At 51.8% G+C, this 13,623-nt stretch overlaps 1 protein-coding gene across 2 annotated transcripts; it reads right to left on the bottom strand.

Annotated features, from left to right (window-relative positions):
- Positions 1-3,991: 3,991 nt before the first annotated feature.
- Positions 3,992-13,623, bottom strand: AJUBA (ajuba LIM protein). Of its 2 annotated transcripts, XM_045525794.1 has the most exons (8): positions 12,248-13,623; positions 9,320-9,421; positions 8,155-8,222; positions 7,965-8,027; positions 7,093-7,223; positions 6,958-7,009; positions 6,151-6,219; positions 3,992-5,687 (listed from the first exon to the last, which is right to left on the bottom strand). In XM_045525794.1, the coding sequence occupies exons 1-8, from the start codon at positions 13,251-13,253 to the stop codon at positions 5,562-5,564; spliced, it is 1,617 nt and encodes a 538-aa protein (XP_045381750.1). In that variant the 5' UTR covers positions 13,254-13,623; the 3' UTR covers positions 3,992-5,561. The 2 variants fall into 2 exon arrangements, 1 of the variants encoding a protein (XP_045381750.1); XR_006728876.1 differs by lacking the exon at positions 3,992-5,687 and having other exon boundaries at positions 6,150-6,219; positions 6,303-7,009.

Raw genomic sequence — 13,623 nt, 5'->3', positions numbered from 1 at the left:
CTCCCTGGCTAGACTGTGACCTCCTCAAGGGCAGGGACTCTCCTGCAGTATATTTCCTCTCCTAATGTGTGTGGGGTTTTTTGTTTTGTTTTGTTTTGTTTTTTTCTGACAGGTCTTGCTCTGTTGCCGGGGCTATAGTGCAGTGGTGTCATCATAGCTCACTGCAACCTAGAAATCCCAGGTTCAAGCGATCCTCCTGCCTCAACCACCATGGCCAGCTACTTTTTCTTATTTTTTTGTAGAGACAGGGTCTCACTATGTTGCTCAGCCTAGTCTTGAACTCCTGGCTTCAAGCAATCCTCCCACCTCAGCCTCCCTAAGTGCTGGGAGTACAGGCCTGAACCACTGTATCAAGCCCTAACCTAATGTGCTTTTAAAGGTACTTTGGCTTCTAGTAGTCCTAATTAACAAAAAAAGCAATGGTAAGAACCAAAAGTTTTCATTATTGTTGCTTGTGTTCCCTGGCTTTTCCACTAAAATTTTCCCTAATTTTCTATTATAATAAAGTGCTTTTCTCATTTTCAATGACAAGTAAACCTTTCCAATTTACTTGTGCTGTTGGAGTCCCTGTGAAGGGTTGGGAGGCTGGTGGGAAGGAAAAAGGGAAATAGCCCTTTATTAGTCTTCAAAAGTTGAAAAGTCATTATCCACCTATTTGACCTTGGGTGAGTCACATCATCACTCAAGAGTTTCTATTTCTTCATTTAGTAAAATGAAGTGACTGGGTTAAATTATCTCTAAACTTACACGCTGCTTGGCTCTAAACCTCTAAGCCTCACTAGTATACCACCTCCCTGCTTGGATGGCACCCTGGCTACCTTCACATAGGTCAGCACTATCCCTTCCAAGTAAGGTGTAGCATAGGTGAAATAACACCATAATGAACAGAATTTGCCTCAATGACTCTTCTACCATCATAGTTGACTGGTCTAATCCATATATCCCAGTTATATTTTCAAGGTCAAACCTTAGTCCTTTACAGCTGGGCCCAGTGTGGCTATTCCAAGGGCCCCTATAGAAGCAGTTGGCGTAGCAGAAGCCCAGTCTTAGGTCTTTTCCCTGCAAGGTAAGACAGGAGGAAGAGGACTGGCTTCGGTTAGAGTTAGACCCTTGATTGTGGAACCTCTCCATAAGGGCTCTGAATGGATCCCAGGCCAGCTCTGGGTACGGCAGCTTCTAAAACATAAAACTAAATAAAAATGTCTTAGCTCCCTGTTTTATCCAATCCTTCTATTTCAGTCCTATTGCTCTCCTTTCCCTCTTTTTATTCCCCCCCACCCCCGCTGGCTTTTTTTTTTTTTTTTTTTTTGAGATAGGTTCTCACTCTGTCACCCAGGCTAGAGTGCAGTGGTGTCATCATAGCTCACTGCAACCTCAAACTCCTGGGCTCAAGTGATCCTTCTGCCTCAGCCTCCCAAGCAGCTGGGACTACAAGCATGTGCCACCACGTCTGCTAATTTTTCTACTTTTTAAAGAGATGGGGTCTTACTCTTGCTCAGGCTGGTCTCAAACTCCTGAGCTCAAGTGATCCTCCCACCTCAGACTGCCAGAGTGCTAGGATTACAGGTGTGAGCCACCGTGCCCGGCCTATTCCCTTCATTATCAGTACCTCATCCAACTTGCTTCATGTGCCTGGAAGTAGCTCTTTCTCTACATCCTTTTTGACTGAGGACAGTCTCCAGCATGATTATAAATGGAATCTTACCCTTTCCTTGGCCTTGGGAGCTCCAAGGAGACAGTCAAGCCTCTAAGGAGTAAGGCAGAGAAAACCAGCACCAGCTTTATTCTTGATAACCCACATTCAGTCCTGCCGTGAACACGGCTGGCCAGAGCAAAGAGCTGAAGTCTGTAGTCAAAGCCTGACCCCTTCTCAAGTTAGTGACAAGTTAGAAAGAAATAACAAACAAAAAAAAGCCAAAAAAAAAAAAAAAAAAAAAAGGCTGACTCTTGTGCTGACACTCTCATCTAGAAACAGAATGGATTCGTAATTCTTCCATTTTCTCCCTTTCTTCATCTCAGGACTAATGGCTATTGATGAAAATCAGGTGGCAAGTTGACCAAACAAGGTCTATCTTTTGCTGTATACTTGGCAGCACCCATCAATCTTTCATCCTCAACTATAAATATTAATAGAAATATTAAGGAGGCAGCCAGGTACAGTGCCTCATGTCTATATGCCCAGCACTTAGGGAGACCGAGGTGGGAAGACTGCTTGAGGCCAGGAGTTTGAGACCAGCCTGGGCAACACAGGAAGACCCCATCTCTACAAAAAAGTAAGAAAAATTGGCTGGACACAGTGTTGCACGCCTGTAATCCCAGCTACTCGAGAGGCTGAGGCAGGAGGATTCCTTGAGCCCAGGAGTTTGAGGCTGCAGTGAGCTACGACTGTGCCACTTACTCCAGCCCAGGCAACAGAGCCAGACCCTGTCTCAAAAAGAAAAAAGAAATATTCTCTAGCCCTGGCAACAGAGCAAGATTCTGTCTCAAAAAAAAAAAAGAAAGAAGAAAGAAAAAGGAAGGAAGGAAGGAAGGAAGGAAGGAAGGAAGGAAGGAAGGAAGGAAGGAAGGAAGGAAGAAAGAAAAAGAAAGGAAAAAAGAGAAATATTAAGGAGGAGCTGTCTTCCAGCAAACAGGAAGAAGGAAAGGTCTTGTGATGCAGGTACCCTTGGGAGTCTGCCAGTGATCATGTGGGGTGGCTGGGGCTGCTCTTCTGCCATGGCTTGCCCTTATCAGCTACTTTTTTTTTTTTTTTTTTTTTTTGAGACAGAGTCTCACTCTGTTGCCCAGGCTAGAGTGCCGTGGCGTCAGCCTAGCTCACAGCAACCTCAAACTCCTGGACTCAAGCCATCCTACTGCCTCAGCCTCCTGAGTAGCTGGGAATACAGGCATGCGCCACCACGCCCGGCTAATTTTTTCTATATATTTTTAGTTGTCCAGCTAATTTCTTTATATTTTTTTAGTAGAGATGGGGTCTCGCTCTTGCTCAGGCTGGTCTCAAACTCCTGCGCTCAAAGGATCTGCCTGCCTCGGCCTCCCAGAGTGCTAGGATTACAGGCGTGAGCCACCGCACTAGGCCCCTTATCAGCTATTATCACTTATTTTTCCTCAGGAAGAAAGGAGAGTAGGCTCAGTGGCAGGAACAGAGTCTTGGGGATCCCTAGGACTGGGACAGATCCGCATAGACCTAGAAACGAATGAGCCAGTCAGGTCAGGAACAGAGAGAGGCCAAAATCAGAGTAAGAAAGGACCAGAGTGACAGAGCAGACAAAATCCCCAGAGTAACAGAACCAAGGGGTTGGATGTAAAGCTACACAAGCTTGTTTGGATTTCCCAGGCCTGGAACAGCCTGGTGAGAAAACTTCCCAGTCACAGGGTCTTTGTATTCACTTATTTAATAATAATAGTTAAGAAGCAGCAATCTCAGCTGTAGAACAAGTAATCAGTTTCATAACATTTCTCTCTCCAAGAAAGTGCATTTCCCCCTCTGGCACTCAGTTGTGTGAATCTGAACTCATTCCCTCTCACTCAGAGGTCCTGTCTATGCAATTCCCAGGTTGGCTAGCATAGTCATCTTAGAACCCCCAAATGTGGAAATTCTCTGTCCTCAGGAGTCATCACTTACATTATGAAACTCACTGAGTGACACCAAATGGAGACTAGGGTTCAAAGATTACCAGATTAATTTGCCTAAAGTCAATTCACCTAAAGCGAATTAGTCTAAAATATTTATCAAATCTGCAGCATTTCAAAAGGACTTAGCAGATTCACCCTTTTAGTTTTTATTGCTGTTGTCTGTATAACCTTTAATTGTTAGTCAACTAAATATGCCTCATGCCTATTCATTTGTTTAAGATATACTGGCATTTTAACAGTAGGAATGTAGAAGTTAGACCAAAGTATCAAAATCATATTGACCTCCATCGTATTTTTCAAGGCATCTAATTTGTAAAGGAATATTGGATTAAGAAGCACAAAAAAATGATACACAAAATGTCTGTACCAATTGTATTTATTGCTAGAAACTTTAAACTTTTTTTAAAAAGTGTTTGAAAAGTAGAGAACATAGAAAAAGACATCCATAAAGGCAGGAAGCAATCTCATCATTTGCAAAGTGCTGCAAATTTGATAAATTTATGTTGTTGATAATAATTCAGAAGTACTCTTGGGTGAACAGATAGAAATCTTTGAAATACCCGAAGCACAACAAAAAAGAATAAGACACCTACATGGATATAAAACACCGAAAAGGTAATTGAGCTTTTGGCAAATTGGTCATTAAGTGAACTGAACTTTAAGTAAACAAGTTTTCTGTGAATTGGTTTTAAGAGATCTAGCTTTAGGTGAACTAGTTTTGGCCAAACGGACTAGAACTAAATCAAAGTGTTCTGCTCCCTCCAGCTCCCCAAACCCCAGAATTTTGTAGTTGTGGTTGATGTAATCTGGGATCCCTCTGAGAAGTAGCAGGTCTGGAGTGAGCTATAGCTGGGGAACCAAGTGTAAGCTCCTCATGCTTTTGTGCCCTACACATGGTGTCAGATATGGGGTCAGCCAGGTACTTACCATAGTATTCTACCTCTGTATCTAGATAAAGAGGTAGAAACTCTGGACATTCTTAATAAGCTATTTCTTGGCTTTCTTCTAAGGACTAGGAGAATTCCTCATCTCTCTGCTGGGAATGGGGACCAGCTCTGGGTGAGCCTGCTGCCTGTACTGCCTGTTTGTCAGGGACTCACATGGACCTAGGGGTTCGGCGAGTGCCTATATTTGGTTGCTGTTCTCAGCTGGGGGAGGTAATGAGTGGGTCTCTGTGGATATGGAACTTATTGGGTGAGATGTCTAGGAAACTTCAGGCTAGCCACACTCCCAAGTTTAGGTGCATTGAGCCCTACAGCCCAGTGTATGCACACAGGTGCATTCACACACACATACACACACACACACACACACACACACACACACACACACACACACACACACACACACACAGGACGCGTGCGTGCTCTCTCCCTCTCTTACTTCTTTCTTCTTCTTGAATCACTCTTACAGTTGGTTCCATAGCAGTAACTCACCACTCCAGACCTGCTACCTCTCAGAGGGATCTCAGATTACATCAACCAAAACCCCCAAACTCTAGGATTTTGGGGAGCTGGAGAGAGCAAAACACTTTTAGTTCTTGTCAGTTTGGTCGAAACTAGCTCACCTAAAGGGAGGTCCTCTCCTCCTGTAATCCAAATAAATCATTGCTTAACTTAAGCACAAACATATACTGAAGATATAGACCAGAATCAGATGATCAGAAAGTATTAGAACAGGCCTGTATGTGCCTGAGCACAGGCTGCATACACAGAAAGAACTCCAGTCACCCCACACTGGCAATTAGAAGCTTCCTCCTCCACAATCCATTTGGAATGTCATGATCTTTGGGTCTCTGGCCCTTGGGGCCCTCCCCAAAGAACTCTTCTGCCAGGCCTGTAGAGTGCATTCCTTGCCTCTGCTGGCCTGAGGGCCCACTTGCCAGAGGAGTTTGTCAATGTTGTGATGGCAGCAGCTGTGAATGCAGCTCAGATATAGTTGGCAGGAGGCTGTCGGGCATTGAGCCGCTGCATGTGGCAGCCGTGGCAGAGCAAGTGCCCATCCAGAGGGAAACAGCAGCAGCCTTCCTCATCACTCAGCTGCATCCGGCAGTCCTAGGGAAGAAGGCACCTAGTTCACCTCAGCCCAGGCAGCTTGGTCACTGAGAACATCTTGGGAGTCTGCCTTGCTCAACACCAGACTCCTAATAACTGGAAGAAAGGGTTAGGGGGAGGGAAGGATGGAAGGTATGGAAGAGAAACCTGGGAAAAATACCACAGCTGGACACCAGGTGTCGCTGCTGCAGCAGAAATAATGAGACATGCCGCCTTTCCAGCAGTTACCAGGAATCCTTAGTCTTAGAGTCTTGACTCTGGGGAAGTCAGATTCAGAAAGGACTAAACTACTAAGACCAAAGAGAGTGGCTGGAGGACAAGAAAGAGATTGGAGAGAGGTCACAGCACCCTTCTGGTTTCCCATGCCCTATACCTCTCCAATAGACACCTGGCTGTTGTAGGACTTAATTCCTCCCCTTTCCCTGGTTCCACTTCTCTAGCAGTCCTGGACCCCAGTACTCACCTCGCAGTGGTAGCACTCAAAGTGGTAATCCCTGTCCATAGATATCACCCTCACAATGTCCTCACAGCCCTGAAACATGCAGACCCCCATGAGTATAAGAGCAGCACGATGCCCCCAAATTCCACCCTCCCCCCATACATGACCCCTCTCACCCCAGTGGGAAGATCACAAAGGTCCCAGAGCTTCTCTGCCATCATCTGTAGCTTCGAGATGCCTTTACAAATCCTACCAGAACTCTCCCCGTCTTCTTCCTTGGGCCGCCCCAGGAGGGCATGCCCCCACATGGCACTCCCTCTCTACAGGCCCTGGCCTTGACCTAGATCTCCCAGCTGTGGGGAAGCAGAGCGAAGGGAAAGGGGCAAGTGGCAAAAATAAAGTAGGCTAGGCTGCGGACAAGGAGATTCAACAGGGTCTGCTTCCTCACTGGCTTTTGGCTTCTCTCCCTAGGCACACCCTCTACACACACAGCTTAAATCTTTTCTGACCCTTTCCTGCAAGCCCTGAGGATTCTCCCCACCTTTTTCCAGGCCCTACATCTGGGATCTGGTGACCTTGACCTCAAAGAAAGTCTCCTCCTCTGGCCTGGGATAGCAGAGATAGAGCCTGGGCCCAGTGAGGCTGTCAGACATGTCCGGGCCCGGATGTTAGGGTCAGGGTAGTGACCCCAAGAGCAGAGTCACACGGGAATCTTTGCAGAATACATTCCTCAGCATCACCACTTCCCACGGGAGGCCAGGCAGCATGTCCCCATCCCTTCCCCAGGGGCATCGGCACTGGTTGCCCTGCATACTGCCCAGACATACTGACCTCTGAGGGGAGGATGGGTTGGCCACAGGCCGCACACTTAGGGGCATAATTTCTGAAAGACAGAGGGCAGAGATGAGCTGAGGTTGGGGAAACCTTGGGCCCAGTTCCACACCACACTTCAAGGGGTGGACTCACTTGTGGTAGTCGGTGACACAGTACACTTGGTTGGAGAAGTCCACTGTGAAGGGGATGCCATCCAGGCACTTGTTGCAAACAATGCATCGGAAGCAGCCTGGGTGATAGGACTTCCCCATCGCCTGTAGGATCTGGCTCATAGGGTGGGAAGAGAATCAGTCTCCCTCCAGTTGCAGCTCTCCAGCTACCCATTATGTTCCCTGCTACTCCTGCTAACTTCATCCAACTCCCTGCTTAACTACTAGAATAATGCTATGTAATTTGAGAAAACCAAAAAGTCTTAAAATGGAGGCAGAAACCATGAAAAAGGCCTTAGAGAACATTCAGGCCAGTGGTTTTCAACCCTGACTGCATATTAGGATCGTCTAGGAAGCTTTTAAAAAAACATCAGTGCCTGGGTCCCACCCAAGACCTATTATCACAATCTCTGGTGATGGGACCCAGGCATTGCATTTTTGGTTTTTTTAAGTTCTTCCCAGGTGATCTGCTAGGCTGCTAGGATTGAGAACCATTGATTTAATCAAATCTCTCCTTTTTACAGGAAAGAAGACTGAGCTCCAGATGTTCCCAACCAGTAGCAGAAAGGGGATTAAGACCCAGGACCCCACACTCCCAGCTCAAGCTAGAGGGCCTGGCTGTGCCTGCAGAATTAGGGAGGGGCCAGGTCACAGAAACCTGGGATGGCAGGCTTAGGAGCCCAGACTTGATCCCACAAGCAGAGGGAAGTCACTGTCAACAGTTCTGCTGGGGAAGAATAGGATGAAAGTGATTCATCTGGTGGTAGGTTCCTTCCCCCAACCTTCTACCAGTGTCCCTGATTCCACTCCTCAGCCTGCAACTCACAGAGTCTCATCCAAAGGCACTTTCCTTACCTTCTCCAAAATCAAGTGACCACAGACACAGCATTTCTCAGCTGCCTCCTGAAACCCTGAAAACTAGGAAGAAAAGACAAAGGGAGGATGTTACTAAGCTGAGAATTATGGGTGGAACCCCAATGGGCCACCAAGAAAAGGAGGTCCCCGTGTGGGTGCCAACTCCAGGTCCAGGGGACCCCTTACTCACCAGATAATCTTCCTCACAGTACACAGAGCCATTGACACTGTAGAAAGCTTTGCAACGCAAAGTTCGCCCTAGAACAGCAGAGAAGGGGCTGGAACCTATCCCACAACACAGGCACAGGACTTGTCCCACTCTGGGGTCACTGCTCCCCAACGTTGCATGATATATTTAAACCTGGACTTTAGTGCTTTTCCTCCTAACTGCTGTCTATCCTCCCTTCCCACACAAAAATCCCACCTGATGCAATTCCAATTTGCTTTGGCCTCTTTCCAGCCAACTTCCCTCTCCTCTGCTCACTGCTCTTCCAGCCCCTGCCTCCTCAACAGTTTAGAAAAGCTGACTTAGAAACTCATGAGATGCAGGGGAGGAAAGAGGGAAAGGGAGACATAGCCAGAAAAGGCCCTATAAACAGGACAGATAGATAGACAGATGAGCCTAAAGAGAACCAGGCAGAAGCTGGGGGAGTGAGAGAAAAGCTGAGTGCTGGAGTCAGGCAGAGATAGGAGATTAAAGGTTTAGCAAAGGAATCAGAATGGGTAAGCAGTGGGGAGGGGTAAAAAGGGAGGTGAGGGGGGAGTTAAGGCCACTGTGAGAACCCCCCCCAAGTGCTGTGAGCACCCCCCCCAACCCCAAGAGGGCCTCCGGAGCTAACAGCAGGCATTCCTGAAGCGTGATGTCATCAGCTTGGCATGGCCCGGTGGCCTGCACTCTAGGGAGGTGGCTGAACTCTGACCAGCCAAGAGAAAACCCCCCTCTCCACCCCCCACAGCTCCCCACTCCCCCAGCCCACCCCAGCCCTTCCCACATTCCAGTCTTTCACTGTCGCCCCAGGCAACTGGGCTGCCCAAGACCAAGCCCCACCAAAGAGAGGCTGGAGGGCCGGCAGGAGTCCAGGCTGGGCAAGCAGGGAGGCATAAGAAAGAGGGAGGAACAGAGGAGACGAAGGAGTCTGAGCAGAGGAAGGGAGGATGGACTCTAGAAAGCAGACCTCCCATGGGGGAGGGAGAGCCAGGTAGAGCAGAGAGGGGAAGCAAGAGAGAAGGTGGGCCTCCAGACACTTGGTGGGGACCCAACAGCTGCTCTGTGAGCAAACATCTCTTCCTGCTCCCCATAGCACTTGTAAGTGTGTACGGGGCAGGGAGTGCTAGAGTGGTGGAGCTGCACTCACCACAGGAGCAGCACACAAAGCACTGGGTGTGGTAGAGGCTGTCCAGGGCCTGGCAGGCGTTGCTCTGCCCATAGATGCCTTTGTTGCACTTGATACAGGTGCCTAAGAGGAGAGAAGAGGTTGTCAGTGTTACACCCCACTCCCCTAGCTCAAACCAGGGATTCCTAAGCTTTCCTGATGTACCAGAGGACACGGCCTCCCTCCGATGGCATCCTTTCTGGAAAGAGAGAATAACAGGTAATGGGATGCAGCAAGATCTTGGCTGGTGAGAGCCATTCTTGTTCATTTGGTTACTCATTTTCTGGGCATCTATTTTGTTCCTAGCACTACTGAAGAAAGTCAAAAACATGGTCCTGGCCTTCAGATGCCTAGTTTTTGTTGGGGAGAAAAGACTACGAGGGCAAGGTATGATCCCTGTTGTAGCACGTGAGACAAACAGTCAGAAATGCTGGTCCACAGGGGCTCAGGAGCAGATAAAAGAACTTCCTAGAGTAAGAAAGCCAGGCCCAGAAAGCCTCTCTGGGACTTCTTTTTTCCCATCAGTAAAACAAGCTGCTGTTCAGCTACAACATTTCTCTCTGCAGCAGGCTTCCAAGGACGGAGAGAAGAATCTGGTTCAGCAGAGGGCCCTGTGCAGAGGGGACCATGTGAGCATGACTCCTGCGGGGAGGTGGAGGTGGCTGCTGAAAATGCAGGGTGGTTCCAGGAACCAGGGTTGCATAGGAAGGGAGGAAGGGTAGTAGAACCCCTAAAGCCTCCATGTCACCTTCTATCATGGGAGGGACACAGAACTGAACTGCTCTTCCCCAACACAACACAACCCCCCAACCCCTCCCCCTAAGATACATACACCCGGCTCTGGCACCAGCCTTTCCTGGGTGTGTTTTTCCCTCCCTCCACTCCCCAATTCCAGGCCTATGAGTGAGGGCTAGGGCCTGTCTTTGGGGAGCAGATCCCAACGGGCCCGCCCCACCTCTTCCCCTCGGCACACTGCCACACTCCCTGCCTGTTGGGGCCCATCCCAGTCTTTGCCCAGGGGCTTGGGAGCCTGTGCAGCAGCTGCAGCAATTGATGGGCCCAGGCCTGTCCCGCTCCCACCCTCTGGCAGCTGGGCAAGGCTGAAGCCAAAGAAGAGGGCCCCTAGTAGGGGCAAAAGTAGGAGGGTACAGTTGGGCTTGGGCTGGGGATAAAAGGGGTTTTAGGGGTACTGTCAAGGGAGGCAACCTGACCCCAGGGAAAAGAGGCCCCCACCTCTGAATTCAAACTGTGGCCTCCTCATGGAAGTAGATGGATATATGCCTCAAGATTGCCATGCCAGGGGGTCCTGTCAGAGCCATTCTTAGGGAAGCCTTGGACATTATGAGAAGATAAGAGGAAACTGTTCAGGCATGTCTGCCTTACCTCCTCTAACTCAGCATATCCACACCTAGGTTCTTCCTGCCATTTTATTGCACTCTCTCTGAGTTCCTTTCTTCCTTTCGGCTCTGATGGTTCAGCCTAAGACACTTCTTTCCCAGCCACCCCTCCTGGGCCTCAAAAGGAAACTGCTAAATGGGCCCTGTCACTCAGTTTCCCTTGATCAAAGTAGTTTAGCATCATCTGCTCTGGGCTTTCCTCTCTCAGGGTGGGCTTGGGGGTGGGAAACAAGAATAGGGACGGGTTGGGGTTGAACTATGCAGGACCCTTCCAACCTGCAGCCCTGCTACCCCTGAACCTCCTCCCCACCATCCCCACCTGGCTGTGTTCATCTCCCTATTCCCATTTCTAGCCGTTGAGTTTTACAGCATGGGGTCCAGGGCAAGGAGAAAGGTGAGGAGGAGATGCTTGGAAAACTGAAGTGGCCCAAAGCCCTGGGGGGGTGAGCCCTCCACTTCTTTCCTATCACAATCAGATCAGCATTTCTTTACATAGCAAACTAGTGCCTGTGAGTTTTGGTTAAAAGATCATTCAAGACCCCAATATCCCCTGTAGCTGAAATGTATAATCAATCAATACTTCTTGAACAGAGTGGGGGAGGGAAACAGCGACCAGGTTTCCTTAACAGTAGCAGGATGTAAGGGCCTACTTCCAGCCTGAATTCTGAGCAGGTTATGGCCAGAACTCAAGGCCAGGTTATTTCTGGCAGTTACAAAGGGTCGTTATCCATCCAGGGATGATGGTGTACCAGTGGTCACGGCTTTTGTCCTGACTTCCTCCGGAGGGTAGGGAAAACAGAGGCTGGTACTACCCGGTCTCTGCATAAATGCCCACGCACGCACCTAGCCGGCAGGGCTGGGGCAGCAGTCGGGTCCCTGCTTTCCATCCTAGGACGTTTCATCCTCCTTCCAAGCTCCATACCCCCGACAGCGGCCCCTGCTCCGCGCGTGCTAGAAAGCGCCCCTCCACCCCCACCCCGTACCCCACCCCTCGGCAGCGCGGCTGCGGCCGGCCCCGCCCGCGGGCACCTGGAGCGCCCGGGCAGGAGTCGGCACGCACGCGGCCCGCCTGCCCCGCCCCCACCCGCGCATTCCCCGAATTCCTGCGGGCGGAGCCTGGGTCCGGGTGGGGGGGCGGCGCTCAGAATCCTGTAGGGGCACCGCCGTGAAGGGGGGAACAAGCTGGGGGGATGCTCTCACTGCCCTACTTGGTCCCTTCCCTACAAGGCCTCGTACTGCAGAAAAGCGAGCCTCAAATGCTCAACAAACTGGGACTCATGAGACAACCAGGGGGATGAATTTATCAGGAATGAGGAGCCCCGGTTCATTTGAAGCCCAGTAGGAAGGGGAAAGCGCTCTGGGGTCCGCCCCCATCCATCCCTCTTGTTTCTTTTCTAGTCCCTCGTCTCCGCCTCGGACCCCTGAACACCGGCACTGTGGGCCGTCGGGGCAGTGAAGAACCGAATGCGGTGACGCGTCCCTTCCCGCGCCTGACCGGGTCTCTCTCACTCACCGAAGTAGTCCTCTCTGGCCTCTGGCTCCCGAATCCGGGCCCGGGCAGCCTCTGGAACGAAAGGACCTGGCGGCTCCTCGAGACCTGACGGCTCAGTCCCCGAGGGTTCCCCGCGGGCGCCGGCGTCTCGCCCACCGGTGCCCACCGTCAGGCGCAGTAATGCTGTTAGCTCATCCTGGTATCGGGCGCCCGCGGCGCAGTCCCCGTAGCCGGTCACCGAGTGTCGTCCGGGTTGCGCCCCCCGTCTCTCCAAAGGCCCGGCCGCTCCCACCGCGGCCCCGGCTAGAGCTCCGGGGCTGCCCAGGGCTGGGGGATATGAGTGGCGGCTTTCCTGACAGCCGAAGCCCGCGGGCCGATGAGCGCACAGTCGGTCCAGGGCGGCATGGAGCTCCGGGTAGGCGGACGGGACCCCTCCGGGGGAATAGCCTGCCGGTACCCCGGCCAGGGGTGGGCCAAACAGACACGGCCCCGCGGGCAAGGGGCTCCCGTGGCGCTGGTCGTAGCCCATGCTGATGCCGCTGGTACGATTGCTGCAGGGCCGGCTGCCTCCGGCTCCGCCAGCCCCTGCCCCGTCCAGCAGCAGGCTGCCCCGGGGGCTGGACGGCTTGCTCGCGTCGCTGGCTGAGCTACTGGCGAAGCTGGAGCGGGGACTTAGGGCTGGTGCTGTTGTCTCCAGCCGAAAATCGGGGGGCAATGACTGAGGTAGAGGCAAGGCCCGGGTGGGCGGCGCCCCCCCAGGAAAGGAGCCTTCGTAGCGCTGCGCCTCAAAGGAGCCGCGCGGATTCCGCTCAGTGTCCAGGGGACCCTGCTCCCGGGCCGGCTCCAATGGCTCATCCCCGGGTCCCCCGGTCGCTCCTCGGGCCCCTGATTTTCTAGGTCCCCCCAACCCACTCAGGCGCCCCTTGCCCGGACCGGGGGTCCCATCGGACCCAGACCGGCTAGATTCACCCTTTCTGCGGCCGAGCTTCTCCAGCAGACGACTGGCTTTCTCCCCTAACCGCTCCATGCCCTCGGGCCTGCGGCCTCCAGCCCCCTCCCCGCCCGGCACCCGGCAGCCTCTCAGCGGCCGCTTCTCCTTCCCTGCGGCTGGACTCCGGTTCCCCGGGGGCACGGGGTAGGCACAGGGGCTTAGCGGGCGGCCCGGATGCCCGGCGCCAAGAATCCCGCAGCATCCCCCAGCGGGAGGGGCTGCGTCCCCCCGCGCATCTGGGGTTAAGCGGGGCTAGAAGGGCCTGCAGCCGCAGCTGTCCCGTCCGCAGGTCTATCTGTTCACGAGTTGACTCGCCAGACCGCCCCGCTGCCCTCGGCCCCCGCCCCCCTCGCTCTCACGCTCGCCTCAGACCGAACTTCTCTCCCAAACTTTTGTCTGCCTGGTC

The sequence above is a fragment of the Lemur catta genome, chromosome 1 (genome assembly GCF_020740605.2).
Source record: "Lemur catta isolate mLemCat1 chromosome 1, mLemCat1.pri, whole genome shotgun sequence".
NCBI lineage: Eukaryota > Metazoa > Chordata > Mammalia > Primates > Lemuridae > Lemur > Lemur catta.
Note: the sequence above shows the minus strand (reverse complement) of the source record. Positions and strands in the feature narration are given on the sequence as shown.

Excerpts from the sequence above, each read along its gene's own strand:
- AJUBA (XM_045525794.1), bottom strand. The coding sequence starts at position 13,253 with ATGGAGCGGTTAGGGGAGAAAGCCAGTCGTCTGCTGGAGAAGCTCGGC. Across the intron at positions 7,010-7,092 it reads TGTGTCACCGACTACCACAA|AAATTATGCCCCTAAGTGTG; the intron begins GTGAGTCCACCC and ends TCTGTCTTTCAG. Across the intron at positions 5,688-6,150 it reads TTGAGTGCTACCACTGCGAG|GACTGCCGGATGCAGCTGAG; the intron begins GTGAGTACTGGG and ends CTTCTTCCCTAG.